The 16,288-nt window shown below is 40.8% G+C and overlaps 1 protein-coding gene across 2 annotated transcripts in view; it reads left to right on the top strand.

The window, feature by feature from the left end:
• The window catches only part of LOC137378382 (death-inducer obliterator 1-like), a 167,249-nt gene that overhangs the window by 23,257 nt on the left and 127,704 nt on the right, over positions 1-16,288 (top strand). For both annotated transcript variants that reach the window (XM_068048653.1, XM_068048652.1), the window contains exon 2: positions 15,027-15,273. In XM_068048653.1, the coding sequence (XP_067904754.1) occupies positions 15,054-15,273 (220 nt within the window). In that variant the 5' untranslated portion in view covers positions 15,027-15,053. The remainder of the gene's footprint in view (positions 1-15,026; positions 15,274-16,288) is intronic.

Here is a 16,288-nt window from a genome sequence, read left to right as displayed (position 1 = left end):
GGCCGCTTCAAGGACTTCTGTGTTGGAGATATAGTCCTGCCACCTGATGCCAAGTATTCTCCGAAGGCAGCGAAGATGGAATGAATTGAGACGTCGCTCTTGGCTGGCATACGTTGTCCAGGCCTCGCTGCCGTAGAGCAAGGTACTGAGGACACAGGCCTGATACACTCGGACTTTTGTGTTCCGTGTCAGTGCGCCATTTTCCCACACTCTCTTGGCCAGTCTGGACATAGCAGTGGAAGCCTTACCCATGCGCTTGTTGATTTCTGCATCTAGGGACAGGTTACTGGTGATAGTTGAGCCTAGGTAGGTGAACTCTTGAACCACTTCCAGAGCGTGGTCGCCAATATTGATGGATGGAGCATTTCTGACGTCCTGCCCCATGATGTTCGTTTTCTTGAGGCTGATGGTTAGGCCAAATTCATTGCAGGCAGCCGCAAACCTGTCGATGAGACTCTGCAGGCATTCTTCAGTGTGAGATGTTAAAGCAGCATCGTCAGCAAAGAGGAGTTCTCTGATGAGGACTTTCCGTACTTTGGACTTCGCTCTTAGACGGGCAAGGTTGAACAACCTGCCCCCTGATCTTGTGTGGAGGAAAATTCCTTCTTCAGAGGATTTGAACGCATGTGAAAGCAGCAGGGAGAAGAAAATCCCAAAAAGTGTGGGTGCGAGAACACAGCCCTGTTTCACACCACTCAGGATAGGAAAGGGCTCTGATGAGGAGCCACCATGTTGAATTGAGCCTTTCATATTGTCATGGAATGAGGTGATGATACTTAGTAGCTTTGGTGGACATCCGATCTTTTCTAGTAGTCTGAAGAGACCACGTCTGCTGACGAGGTCAAAAGCTTTGGTGAGAGCAATGAAAGCAATGTAGAGGGGCATCTGTTGTTCACGGCATTTCTCCTGTATCTGACGAAGGGAGAACAGCATGCCAAGCCATCTCAAGTGCCGCTGACCCAGTAGTGTGTATAAGCTGGGGGTGTTGGCCGCTTCAAGGACTTCTGTGTTGGAGATATAGTCCTGCCACCTGATGCCAAGTATTCTCCGAAAGCAGCGAAGATGGAATGAATTGAGACGTCGCTCTTGGCTGGCATACGTTGTCCAGGCCTCGCTGCCGTAGAGGACACAGGCCTGATACACTCGGACTTTTGTGTTCCGTGTATACCTCAAACCACATCACTAAAAAAGATTAACTAACTGGTCATTCATGTCATTGCTATTAGAACCCTGTTGTGTGCAAAATTGGTTGCTACGTTTGCGTATGTAATAGAAGTAATTCATAGGTTGTGAAGTGGGAATGCCCTAAGGATATAAAGCCTGCTTGTTTGCTCTTATGTTAATTAAGGAAAAATGTTTAGTGTTTAATAAGTTGCATTAAGATAGCTACACTTGTTTTTTGCAATGCTGACATGCCATTGCCTTTCACCCACATTCCAGGCTACTATCTTAAATCCAACTTTTCTGTGAAACAAAGTTCAGAAATTATTGACTTTTATTGTTTGCTTCCCAAGTTGTGTGAATTGCAGAGAAATTGGAAGATCATGCGCTAAGGTTTCTAGTTTTCTTGTTCCAGTAATCTGGGTGACTGTGATGCTCTCAAACTGGACAACCATCATCCATAATCTTTATCGATAATACTTATAGCCATTAACTGAAATTGCAACTGGTAATGAACCAGTGTGTTTGTTTAAGTTTTTATTTATCTTGCACTCCCTACCATTGAATTTCTTGCGCTAGGTTTAAAAAAAAATCCCAGCAGCCAAGAAACCAAGGAAATCTCTTACAAACCTCTTAGAAATTCTTTCAGTGGCAATGTACATCGCTGCAGTCTCCCCTGCTGCTTACAATAGTGTAACCTCAAACTCATCATGAGCAATTCCGAGAGAGAGAGAATCATAGAAATTATAGCATAGAAAGAGGTTACTCAGCAAATAGCTGTTATTAGACCTTCAACTGAAGCTGCTTACTCATTCTGTTGCCATGACAATTCCATGTGCCTTCCTTGTATTACCTTTCAGTTACTAATTTCCCTTTTAAATTATGTCCCTGCTTCAATAGCTACTTGTGCTAAAACAATCTAAGTTTGAATAATTCAGAAAAAATTCGAACTCCTGACCATCGTTCGTATAGTGATGCTTTGTTCTTTGCCGATTTGCCAATTAATGGAAACAGGTTTTCACTACTTACCCTTTAAACAAAAGTTGAAAACTTGTAGATTGCCTTAATTTTTAATCTGATGAAAAGACCCAGACTTTTGAGTCTTTCTTCATAATGGACACTCTTATTCCTGGACTAATAGAAAAGCACAATACTGTAGATGCAGGAAATCTGAAATAAAAACAGAAAATACTGGAAGTACTGCTATGCCCTCACTCTTCATCTTTGTCTCTAAGTAGTGCCATTCACCTTCACACAATTGAATGCAGAGATACGCTTGCCCTGCCACCCCACCTTAAACTCTGACATTTCTTTCCCCCTCCCATACTGATGACACTTTTTCCCTGTTCAGAACACATTCAATCCCTGTTGATATCTGTCTGTCTCTCTTCACCCCCCTCTGCCCAATACTGAAGAAATAGACTGTGGCCCAGTGTGCCATGTCATTGGTGATCGCTCTCACCCCCCCTCCCCCCACCTGGGTCCGTTTATATCACCACCTTTTATCTGCTTGACAGGACTATTGGAGTTGGCATGCAAGCCATGGGAGGTCAACCAGTGCATGTAAAAAGCCGGTGCTGGTTCCTTTATATTGACTGCAGATTTTTTGCACGCACCTTCCTGGGCATCCTAATTTCATTTTGTTTCCTTTCTATATCATTTATATTTACCATGGCTTTCTTTTCCATTACACAATCATTACCATCCCCTTACATTTATCAGATGCCTCTTTCATTTTTGATTTAATATTTGTCACTATCTGGTTCTGCATTTCTTCCAGTGAAATTGGAACTGCATTCTTCAAGATGTGCTTATATGATTTCATTTCAATTATCTTGTAATCGGTAAGGACTAGGATATAATATGAATTTCAGAAGACATACTTGAAAGGAATGAGGGATGGACCAGAAGAAAATAACTGGGAAATATTACTAAGCAACATGAATTGCTTGTATAAAGATAATTTAAATATGTCGATGTATGTAAATGTTAAAAATATGTAAGCTGAACTTAAATGGATAAATAGGTCAATGAAAGTGGAAAGAAAGAAGGGAAGCAAACTATACAGAATCTAAAGGGAAAAGGGTGAGTATAAGAGATATTAGAAGTCCAGGCAGGCCCCGAGAGATGAGTGTGCATACCACCAAAATATTCTTCCATTATTTTAACAGCAAAAGAGTTGTTTAAGGAACTTTAAACTTTTAAAAGGAAGCCAATAACAATGAAAGTCAAGATTAAGACATTTGAAAAGTACTAGATTGATATTTTAGAAAAATATTTATGAAGATTGTTGAATTTCTGTACCATAACTTGCATCCTAGATTTTGAATTCAGCTTGACAAAGGCAGTGGAAAAGTTTTGGAGGTTGTAGTAACTTAAAACGAAAGCATGAAATTAAAAAGAAAATATTATACCTGAAAACCTTCTTGGTTTTTAGAATGTTGCATGTGATTTAACTTATGTTGACTGAGATGGTTTTTAATGAAGGTCCAGGTAAATTTTTTTCTTTCTTCATTCTCAGGATATGGCTGCTGCTGGCAAGGCCAGCACTTTTTGCCCATCCCTAATTGTCCTGAGACAGTAATGGTGTACTGCTGGGTAGTGGTTTTGGATACAACTGAATGACTTGCTTGCCCATTTCGGTGGGCCGTTAAGAGTTAGATATTTGTGTGGGACCAGAATCTTTCTCAGGCAATACTGGGTAAGGATGGCAGACTTCCTCCCTTGATGGACATTAGAGAACCAGCTGTGTTTTTACAGCAAATCAACAGCTCCATGGTTACTTTAACTGAGACCAAATTTGTATTTGCAGATTTCCATTGTTCTGGTCTTTGGAATATTAGTCCAGGCCTTTAGATTGCAAATCCAGTAATTTAACCACTGTACTACTGTATCCGTGCGAGGAAGTTGAAAAAGTTGGAAAAAATTAAGTAATTGAGTACATAAGGGGCGATGGCAGCTTGGGGAGGAAGGAAAGGTGCTACATGGACTCCCTTTAGCCGAATGTTTGGACTCTATATAAATGACTTGAATAGCGCACAAATTTATTACCAGTATGAAATTGAGAAAGGAATAGAGACCAGAAGAAGCTAAATATTTGTAAGATTTAAAATGATAATGCAATTGGGCAGGAAATTGGCAATTTAAATTGGATGATATATTAATGGTTTTCCTAGAGCTTTACATTTATTTGTCATAAGGTGCACAATGAATGGAATTACATTCCATGTTGGACAAGAACCTGGGAGTAATCGGCTATAATAAACTAAGATTCTCTAATTTTCCGGCATAACTCATCTTCTTTATACCTGAAATTGACCACAATGTTGTTCAACATTTTGCCATTCAGTGAAGTTCCACAGGAAGGAAATTTGTGGCGTGTTGGCCCTCTCTATGAAGGAACTTCTGGGTACTGGTGCGGTTCAGTGTCCAGATAATATGGCAAAGTAATTGACAGAGCAAGTAGAATGCAAGGTATATAGCTTAATAGAGTACGGTGCATGCTTAGAAATATTACTTTCAATTTTTGTCTCCACACTACAAAAAGGTATAAAAATTCCAGAGTACAGCATCAGGATTGATAACGAAATGTAAAAAGGCTCTTTTTACACTGCAAAATTAGAGAAACTTGGGTTATAGAGTCTAGAATGAAGCTGATTAAGGTTTAGGAACATAATTGAATTGTAAAAAGTGTTATAAATAAACATATTAATTTTTAAATAAACTGAGAAATTGGGTGTTAGATGGCATAAAAGGAACTATTACATTTTGTAATTGACATTGGAAGGCTTGTCTTTTCTCAGCAGGAAGGATGTGGTTTATCCAGGCAGGGCAGTGTAGACAGAAACTGTGGATTTGGAAGCTGTGATGGTTCAATTTGGAAGTTGGCTGCTATTGTTTATGAGGTGAACATTAGATTCATCCTAAGTTACATACTCCTAATTGCAAGCTGTTAATCAGCTAGTTTCATTGCTGCTTTCAGTACTGTGTTTTTATTTTTTGTTGATTTTGCCATCGGAAGTCCGAGTGTAGGTTGTGGCATTCTCCCTTTATTTAATTTCAGTCTATTGTACAATGTGAGGCATGACACAAGTGTTCATTGCCGATGTTTGTTGACTGGTGTCCTAGAGCAATGTTGAATAGAAATCGCTGACGAGCCACAGGTGTGGTTATGGTGACACTGCTTTAGCCATGTGCACTAATGTAGAAAACACCTTGCATGTAATACAGGTAAATGTTTTTCATGCGTGCATTTACTTTTTAAAAAAAAAAAAATTCAGTGCAAACTATAGAGGTTTTTCTTTTCACCGAAGTTTGTAATTCTGCTGTGAATTTCAGATACAGCACATGCTTATGCAGCATTGAGGTATTTTGTCCAGCAGTTCTGGGCGATAAGTTGACTTCATCGGATTTATTGCTGAGAATGCTGACTCACACAACAATACACACCAAGCCCGGCCCCCCACTCCTTCTGGAGTGTGGTTGGATGCTGCTTGCCCTTTGCCACATGTCCTGTTGCAGCTCCATGATACTATATTGGCCTGGAGTATTTATTTGGATTGGTTGAACTGACCATGTGATGACTTCCCTCAATGCAATGCAAGTGTTCCTCTGATGCTGAAGTCCAGGCCTTTCACGTCTGTTACGCATCATATTAGCAGATAGCCAATATGCAGTAACCAAGGAAGTAAAGCACACACTTTGCTTTTCATTTTGCCAGCAAGTGCTCAGACAGTTTAAAGTACACATGCTTGCATCTTGTGAATATGTTCAGATCATATGTCCATTAACTGTATATTACTCATTTGTTAATTTGTGAATCGTGCAATTAGCAACATCTGGATTCCCAATTAGCTACATATAGTTAATAGATCAATATTCTTTAGTTTTCACGGTACAAAATGTTTACTGCCATCTTATCTAAAAGCATGCTGTAAAATATCAAAATTGAATTCAGTGTCCAGAGAGCATAAAAGTAGCTTTTCTTGAATGCTACTTTCCTAGTATTGTGCGGGTTGTCTGACCTGATTTTTAACTTAGCTGTTTTCACAATGTTTATGTATATATTAGTCTACTCAATGTAAAGCGTTTTAAATTCAAATTAGCTATATTCTAAAGCCTAACCATGAATTTCCCAATTTACTTGATTAAATTGCTTACTTCAAATTATTGGATAACTCAGTTTTTAAGCACAAGACTGAAATATCAATAAACTGTCTATGTGTTTCATCTCAATCTATGTGCAGTAAAGTCAACTGACAATAGCAATAGAGCTGGCCTGGCTAGCTTCTCCATATTTGTTCCCATATGTTTGTTCATTTGGCTATATTCTTCTGTTTGACTGTTCCTGAAATTTAAATCACTTTTTTGTTGCTCTAAGGTGACACCATTTTAATAGTATAAATATGAAAGAAAAAATCCCCACTGATTAATGGTAAAATGGAGAACTTGCAATTTCTGGAAATATTGAGAGAGCATCATTGATGAGAATTTCTTCCATTTAAAAGAAAATTGTTTTGCTTGTGAAACTTCTATGAAGCAGTTCCAGAAAGTGGCTGACCACCACTTTTTTGAGAACAATTGGGAACGTGCAATAAATATTGGCATTACCAGCTAGCCCACGCCCTGTGAATGAATTAAAAATATAGAATTTCTGAATTATGCTTCAAAACATATGTCTGCTATAGTTGTAGGAGCTGGGGGCACAGGCTGAGGTGAAGAAGCTAAGTAGAACAGAATTCCCAAAGTTTCAGAGTAAACCTTACTTAGAACCATAAGAACATACGTTTGTGCAGTAGGAATAGAATATTAAACTGCTGAAACCAGGGATCTCCAAACGTTTTTACCAAAGGGCCATTAACAAACATGTACTCGCCCTCCTGGGCCTGATGGAGGAATCGTTTTCTGAAACCCTCAGTGATTTATGCGCTTGCTTCTTTTGACTAAGCGGCCAATGTCTGGGGTCATATTGGAGATAGCAATGCACATTCCAGAGTGCAGATGATCGTCGGATAGTCTTGATCTGAACCTTGATTTGGCAATTCTCGCCCGTGAAAATGTCTGTTCACTAATGTTCACTGTGCTGCCGAACTTAGTAATGAAGTCCTGTGCAATTTTTTTCAGATATGAAAAATTGTCGCTTGGGAGGTGCTTGGAGAATGCAATCAAATCACCTTCATTGTATTCGTCCTTCAAAGCATTGTTTGTCTGGAAATCAATGAGTTCCATTTGTAGAGATTCTGGTGCTGAATCAACACTGACAGCAAATGGATTTTTAAAAAGCTGTATGTCAGCAGCATGTTGGTGGAAATCTTGGAATCTTTTGGAAAACTGCTCTTGTAGCAATACATCCTTTTGCACTGCCATGTCCCTTGGAAATTTCGTTCCCGAGTTTGGCTCTGTTTGAGAGTTGCACAAGCTGCAAAATGATCGAGTTTGCCCTCAGTTAACTGCTTACCAAGCAGCTGCTGCTTCATCTCGAACCCTTTCACATAGCTATATAAATCGCAGATTAGCTTCCCTTTGCCCTGCAATTTAATGTTGAGATCATTTATGTGCTGGGCGAGAACGGTTAGAAAAGTGAGCTTCCATAGCCATTGGCTGTCAAAAAGTTCTTTCACAGGCCTGCCCTTTTCAGTCATGTATGTGTTGATTTCTGTGCACAGCTCAAAAAATCTTTTGAGCACTCTGCCATGACTGAGCCACCAAATGTCACTGTGGTAGAGAACGTTGCTGTACAGTGCATCAATTTCTTCCAAATAACTTTGGATTTGTCTGCGGTTGAGTGGATGAGAATGGATGAAATTTACCGTTGACACTAGGACTTTCATAACCTCATCGAAGTCTAGTGCCTTTCCACAAAGCGACTTGGTGGATAATGCAGTGTAATCCATTTGGTTTTGCTATGCCCATTGATTCTACGTGGCTGTTAATTCTACCCATCAACCTGGCATTTTTCCCTGTCCTGTTCCTTGCCCCGTCAGTGGTAACACACTTCAGATTTTCCCACTTTAAATCCAGACGCTCGAGTGTTTTGCAGATGTTCTTAAAAATGTCTGCCCCTGTAGTAATGTCTTTCACACTATGTAGCCCTGCCAGTTCCTCGGTAATGTTGAACGATTCGTCAATACCACGAATGAATACAAGCAAATGAGCTGTGTCAACAATGTCATTACTCTCGTCCAAAGCAATAGGAAAAACATCAAAATTTTGGGCATAACCTTGTAATTATGTCAACAGGTCGTCACCTAACTGCTCTACTCTTCTACTAACTGTGCTAGCTGACAGACTCACCGCTTCAAAGAGGTCTTGCTTTTCTGGGCACATTTCCTCTACTACTTGTAGCATGCACTGCTTGAACTCCCTCTGTAAAAGGCTTGCTGCCCGTTGCTATTAGCTGAGACACTCTGTAGCTGGCTCCAACAGAGGCAAAGTTTTCCTCAAATTTCTTTTTGAAGAGGTTTTGCTGGCTTGTGAGGGATTTTTTCAACTGCTCAAATTTTTCCTTCCTGGATTCACCCGTATATTCAGAGAACCTGTCCTGGTGCTTTGTCTCGCAATGCCTTCTAATGTTATATTCTTTGTAAACCGCAGTAGTTTCTTGGCATATCAAACAAATAATTTTATCTGTGTGAGGGACACAGAAATATTTGTCTGACCACTTTTCATTAAATTTGCGACATTCTGCATCAATCTTTCGTTTCTTTGACATGATGGCTTAATGATGTGGTGCTTGAAAAGGCCGATGACAACAAAAATATTAAAGTCTGATGTCGAGTGGGAACCGTTGCAATGCATTCTGTTTAATAGGTCTATTCGCTACTTGCCTTTGATTGGCTGGCCTCAATAGTTGTGCACTTTACAAGTGAACCAATGAGAGTAGAGAGACATCAATGTGTCATGGACTTGCATTTTATTCTGCTGTGCATGGTCAGATTTAAACCCATTTCCATAGGTCGTACCTTAAGGTTTATTAAATTGATCTGTGCGGTCGATTTTTTTTAAGCACATGTCTTGGGGGGGGGGCAGTCAGAAAAATTAATTGGGCTACATTTGGCCTGCGGGCCATTCTTTGGGGACCCCTGGTTTAAACGAATCCGAAATCAGAGGCTTGGTGCTGGGCCACAGTTACAAAATTTGTGGCTTGAATAATTCTGTAATGTTCTTGAGACCTATTTTCTAGAGTTCACATGTTCCACAGTGCTCAAGAAACAGAGAGAATAAATTAAGGAATTGAGCAACTGTGATACTGTAACAGTGAAAGAGCTCTGTTATAACAATTACTGCTGATTTCTGGGGCCTGACCACCCTAAGACACAGATTGGTGTAGGCAAAATAGTGCAAGGCAGATAGAATATTTTTACTTTGCTTCAAATATGGTGCATTTGGTCCAAATCTCTCAAGGGAACTTTTCATCACCAAGCTGCTAAATGTAGATATTCATAATATGGACAGACAAATGTGTCTGAACGTTTATGTAAAATGTGTGCTAGCTTATAAGATCTGAGTATTAAGCCCATTGGACTAAAATGTCAAAACAAATTTTTAAAAACTCACTTTTTAAAGCAGCATTTCATTGATCTGATCTTATCTTTGTTTTAGATTAGATTAGATTAGAGATACAGCACTGAAACAGGCCCTTCGGCCCACCGAGTCTGTGCCGAACATCAACCACCCATTTATACTAATCCTACACTGATCCCATATTCCTACCTAACATCCCCACCTGTCCCTATATTTCCCTACCACCTACCTACACTAGTGACAATCTATAATGGCCAATTTACCTATCAACCTGCAAGTCTTTTGGCTTGTGGGAGGAAACAGTGGGGCGGCACAGTGGCGCAGTGGTTAGCACCGCAGCCTCACAGCTCCAGGGACCCGGGTTCGATTCCGGGTACTGCCTGTGTGGAGTTTGCAAGTTCTCCCTGTGTCTGCGTGGGTTTTCTCCGGGTGCTCCGGTTTCCTCCCACAAGCCAAAAAGACTTGCAGGTTGATAGGTAAATTGGCCATTATAAATTGTCACTAGTATAGGTAGGTGGTAGGGAAATATAGGGACAGGTGGGGATGTTTGGTAGGAATATGGAATTAGTGTAGGATTAGTATAAATGGGTGGTTGATGTTCGGCACAGACTCGGTGGGCCGAAGGGCCTGTTTCAGTGCTGTATCTCTAATCAAAAAACCGGAGCACCCGGAGAAAACCCACGCAGACACAGGGAGAACTTGCAAACTCCACACAGGCAGTACCCGGAATCGAACCCGGGTCCCTGGAGCTGTGAGGCTGCGGTGCTAACCACTGTGCCGCCCACATGAGCACATTCAAAAACATTAATCCTGAAAATGTGTGGCGATAGCAATATTTTGATATCTGACAAAGCCTCTCCTGGTGATAGCCAGGGGGCATAATTTTAAGGTGATTGGAAGGTTTAGGGGAGATGTCAGAGGTAGGTTCTTTACACAGAGAGTGGTGGGTGCATGGGATGCACTGCCAGCGGTGGTGGTAGAAGCAGATACATTAGGGACATTTAAGCGACTCTTGGATAGGTACATGGATGATAGTAGAATGAGGGGTATGTAGGTAGCTTGATCTTGGAGTAGGTTAAAGGGTTGGCACAACATCATGGGCCGAAGGGCCTGTACTGTGCTGTACTGTTCTATGTTCTGGTAAGGCCCTTCCTGATAGCTTAAAACTTGATATTTGAAAATTTCAAGTTTATGCCCAAATTTCTGTTGAGTTAGCTGGCCTCGGCCTGGTGGTGATGCTCCGTTAGTTTACACCTCCCTGGTCATGGGAAATAGGAGCAGGCCATTCGGCCCCTCGAGCCTGCCAGAGTTGGAGAAGAATTGTCAAGGGCACACAATCATCTTCACTAATCTTGCGATAGAATGTGTAGAAGCTCCACGTGCACTGTGCAGGGTCACATAAAGAATAGCACTTGGATTATTTTCCTGAGAACTGCCGCCACATGTGCAAGGCAGCTGAAGTATGGTGACTTATTAAGTCAAATCTCTTTTATTACGTGGACTTTACAGTTCTTTACTGGTGTTTTGGGATAACATTTTGCAATTCTATTTATTTGTTCCCATGAAAACTGTTGATCAGTGGTCTTGAATGAGGCATTGACTTCAAGAAAGGAGCTGAGAGGAAGGAAATGGAGTGGGTGAACAGTGAACGGAAAAAACAATTTTTCCTAAATATCAGTTTCTATAGGCCCAGTTAAGCATCTACTGCAAACCAGAAAATAGCATATAGAGTCCTAAATGAACTAAATTTTCTCAGGAATACTTACTGATTACTATATAACAGAGCAAATTCTCAGTCTAGGATGCACAGAATACATTTGCCTAATAATTGTGTACGTTATTTTTCCCTCATTTTCTGTTCACCCTCCTTGTCTGAAGGCATTTACTCCTTTTTGGCACATAGTTCTGAGTGCCAGCAACACTCCTAAACTCTGATCAGATCGCCTCTTATTTGAGTGGACACCACAGTCCTGTCCTCGCTGAATATCCACACTTGAACTCTGAGGAGGAGACGGATGAATAACTTTTATGATCAGGAGTCCTGTCTTTCTCTTCTATCCCCAATTCTAGCAGTGTCAAGACCAATTGTATCCCTGTTGTTGCTGCTCCAACTAAGATCAGTGATGCCAGTATAGACTGGGGATCAAATCTAGGACCTTCCTTGTCTGTGTCCCTCAGCTACTCACTGATCACGCTGGTCACTGAGCCATTTGCGGCACTCAACTGATAATGACAAAAACTATTCATTACTTGCTCCGTAACATGATGTAGCTGGGAAATTACCTTCCTCGAAACATCTTAACTGAAACCTATGTGGCATTTTTACTTTGTATTCTGTAAGATTGTCTGCTTAGTGTGGGCCACCTTAAAAGTTTTTTTCCCCCCAGTTCTTCATCTTCCATTGTTTGTTGCAGTGAGAGTTGGACTTTCCAAAAAAGGCTTAGAAGTGCTTAATTGGGGAATTTCTTTTAATACCTCACCTATTGGGTAGTTTTGGATAATAGTTTAAAAACATAGAAGAAACATAGAAAATTTACACCTCCAAGATCCCTCTGTTCTTCTATGCTTATCTGTATCCCACTATTTCTTCTGTATTCCCTTGCCTTGTTTGCCCTCCCCAAATGCATTATCTCTCACTTCTGCTGATTGAATTCTATTTACCACTTTTCTGCCCACCTGACCATTCCATTGATAACTTCCTACGGCTTTCTTCCTCACTCTCAACCACACCACCAATTTTGTATCATCTGCAAACTTCTTAATCGTGTCACCTAAATCATCAATATATACCCGAACAGTAGGGTCCTAGTGCTGAGCCCTATGAAACCCCAGTGGAAACAACCGATTAGTTACAAAAACATCCATTGACCGTTACCCTTGCTACTGTCCCTTGGATCCCATGGGCTTTTTCTTTTCTGACCAGTCTGCCATGTGGAAACTTGTCAGAAGCCTTGCTAAATCCATGTAGACTACATCAAACGTGCTCCCCTAGTTGAAGTTTTTGAAGAGGAGTTGAATTTTTTGAAGAGGTAACAAGGAGGGTCAATCACATTAGTCATACATGACCTTCCCTCAACAAATTCATGTCGACTGTCCTTGATTAATCCATGCCTTTCTAAATGATTTATACTGTCCCTCAGAATCTTCTCCAACAATTTTCCCACCAGTGAGTTTAGGCTGCCTGGCTTGTATGGTCTTCCTTTTTGAACGATGGTACAATGTTAGTGGTCCTCCAGTCTTCCGGCTCTTACTGCTATAGCTGGAGAGGATTGAAAAATGGTCAAAGCCTCCACTGTTTTCTCCCTTGCTTCTCTTAGCAGTCTGGGATACATTTGATCCAGCCTGTAAGTTATGCACTTTCAAAGATGCCTGATAAATCCATAAATTTTGAAGTTTCTGAATTTGTCTCTGATGGACAGTTTTAAGACTTTTTTTTAAAAAAGGCTGTGAACCAGGTAGGAACATAGGAATGAAAAAAAAAACCCTCTGTATTCTATCTGGCCCATGTCTAGGAATTGTATCCTACATTACCACTTGTATTGCTCTGAAATTTTTTTCCCAGATACATAAGCTACTGCTGCAGATGAGCTGGTTGCATTTGGACAGGTAGGAATAGACCACGCAAGGGCAGTCCTATAGTGCTGGACAGCAGTGGAGAAACGATAAAGATGATGATGTGGCTGACTATCCAGATAGTTTGAAGGCAAATGTTGTTGGCATGCTCCATGGAGCAGTCAGGTTATATCATTTCTCCACCCCAGAGGGCTGTAGCTACTCAATCGTTGAATATATTCAAGACCAAGATTTTTGGATACTAAGGGAGTCAAAGGATAATGTGGGAAGGTTGATTTGATGTAAAAGGGTAGCGCTTTGTATATTGAACGGTGGAGCAGGCTCAAAGACTGAATAGCCTACTCCTGTTCCTATTTCTTATATTCAGTGTGTAAATACCTAAAGAGTCAAAACATAGAGATGGTTTGTTCTTTTTGGTGAAATAAAGTTCTGATGATCAGCAGGCCACAGAGTAGTCATGTTCTAAAACCAATTTAAGCCTTTGCCCCTTTGTCACATCGAAATATCCTTTTGAGGTACCATGGTTTTGTTCTCAACAGCGGAGCAAAGGACAATGATTTCACTAAATCTTCTGCCCAGTCGAATTTTTTAAATATTCATTCATGGGATGCTTGTGTGGCTGGCAAGACCAGCATTTATTGCCCATTTCTAATTGCCCCTGAGAAAGTGGCAGTGAGCCACCTCTTTAATATAACTGAGTGGCTTGCTAGGCCATTCTAGAAGGCAGTTAAGAGTCAGCCATCAAATTAATGACAGGTATTCCGCCCACTAATTTCTGGGGCTCTGGTGAGAGGACGCCTGGTCCAGTTTGTGCAGTTATTGTCACCTACAGTATGACAGATTATGGCTCAAAATGGGCTTTACTTTTTCAATGGATTGCTCTGTAGATACGAAACACTGGGTCATTTGTGTGATTTCCTTGGTTGGTGTATTGTGTGGAGTAATGTGGAAATCATTAGATGGCAGAAACTGACTGGATTTGAACCTACCAAGTAGCATTGAGGATAGGTCGGAACCTTTCTGATGTCCTCAGCTTCTTAAAGCTGGCAAAATGCACTAAGTGACAGTGACAGCTGTGGTGCAGTGGGCAGCACTGTCACATTTGAGTCAGAGACAGGCACACAAACTTTGGTCTGAAACCAGTGCCGTGCTGAGGGAGTGTTGCACAGACAGATGTTGTCCCTCAGGTGGACATAAAAGGTCTATGCTACGATTTTGAAGGGTCCTGGGCCAATATTTATGTCTCAACCAATATCGCTAAAAAAAAATTATCTGATCCTTATCACATTGCTGTTTGTGGGAGCTTGCTGCAAATTGCCTGCCATATACATTGTAACAGTGACTACACTACAAAAGTACACGATTATCTGTTAAGTGCTTTCAGGGTTCCTGAGATTGTGAAAAGCACTATATAAATGCAGGTTGTTTCTTTTAAATGCCTGTATAGTGCTTGCACTGATTGGACCATTTTTGTTTCTTGGTAGGCTAGTTGACAAAAGTTATAAGTCAGTAATTACTTTCACAATCAAAGTGTTGTGAGAAACATAACTACTTAAGATGACTTTCAGCAGTTTTTGGAGTTTCGTTTACAGAGAACTAAAGAAGGGTAATGCAACTTTAGGATGTTTTGGTGAAATGGGAATGAAACAGGAAACGAAGCTTACACTGGAATAGTGCAGCATAGCATTGCTCTGTGCATGTGCTTCCTAATATGCATGGTAAAGCGTATGTGGTGTTACAATACCCTATTCTTTTCTTATTCATTGCAGCAACCAGAATATATTGTGGATCTGTTTATGGACATCCCAGAATCTGTAGGTCCATTTCTGTCACAGGATCATTTAAACCTTCCTGAAGAAAGCTGTTTCATCAGTAATACGGATTCGTATCAAACTTTTGACGCTGTATCGAACATGTTGAGTGATAAGGATCCACTGCTGCCATCATCCAGTGCACCATTCAGATTGGAGCTGCAGGCAGAAGGTAGTGAGCAGTGCCAAATAAACACAACTGAAGGTATTCTACCCTTGTGTTGTATATTGAAGAAAGTATGGAATGACCTAACCAATTTGGCTAGTAACTAATTTGGCTATTAAGTAATATATTTTGTGGAGTCAGTTCTGTTCCTATTACAGCAGCACATGCATTCAGTTTCTTAACAGTTGGGTTTTACTGAAGAGATTTGATTATTTAAAAATAAATTTCACTCTGCAAGCAGTCTCTGTCCCTCTCAAATAAACTATGCATTGCATCTTCCAAAATTTAGCCTGAGGCTGCTTCCCATTTGGTCTAATAAATACACCTCATTTTGTGTCTGGGCCATATAACTTACCAGGATATTTCATAGTTATTGGAACTTATAGCACAGAAAGTGGACATTTGGCCCATTGTGCCTGTGCTGGCTCTTCGAAAGAGCAGTCATGCTGAGTCCCACACTTTTTTGTCCATAACCCTGTAATTCGTCATCCTCAAGTACCTTTCCAACTCCCTTTTAAAATCATTTATGGAATCTGCTTCCACCACCTTTTCAAATGGAGCGTTCCAGATCCCAACAACTCTTAAGTGATTTACAGCATTTCTGACCACGCATAGAGCATTCCAGGCTTAATTGCCCACGCTTTCCTATTGGGAGCATCTCTCGATTTCCACTTCGTCTGGAGTTTGTCGACTGACTTTGGCTATATTTCCAGTCCTGGGAGTATTTACGTGTACGAGCTGGGTTGCCTAGCCTGAGAGTTGCAATGCTGGAAGAAAATAATGTTACGTAGTTACATAGCATTTACAGCGCAGATACAGGCCATTTGGCCCAACAGGTCCATGCTGGTGTTTATGCTCCACACCAGTGTTTATGCTCCACATAAGCCTCCTTCCACTCTTATTTATCAATCTCATCAATATAATTTTCAACTCCTTTCTCCCTTAAGTAAATAAGAAATAGGAGCTGGAGTAAGCCAAATGGCGCCTCGAGCCTGCTCCACATTCAGTATGATTATGATTGATCTGTCACCTCAAGTTTACTTTCCCACCCAAT

This window comes from Heterodontus francisci, chromosome 16 (assembly GCF_036365525.1).
Source record: "Heterodontus francisci isolate sHetFra1 chromosome 16, sHetFra1.hap1, whole genome shotgun sequence".
Classification (NCBI taxonomy): Eukaryota; Metazoa; Chordata; class Chondrichthyes; order Heterodontiformes; family Heterodontidae; genus Heterodontus; species Heterodontus francisci.
Note: the sequence above shows the minus strand (reverse complement) of the source record. Positions and strands in the feature narration are given on the sequence as shown.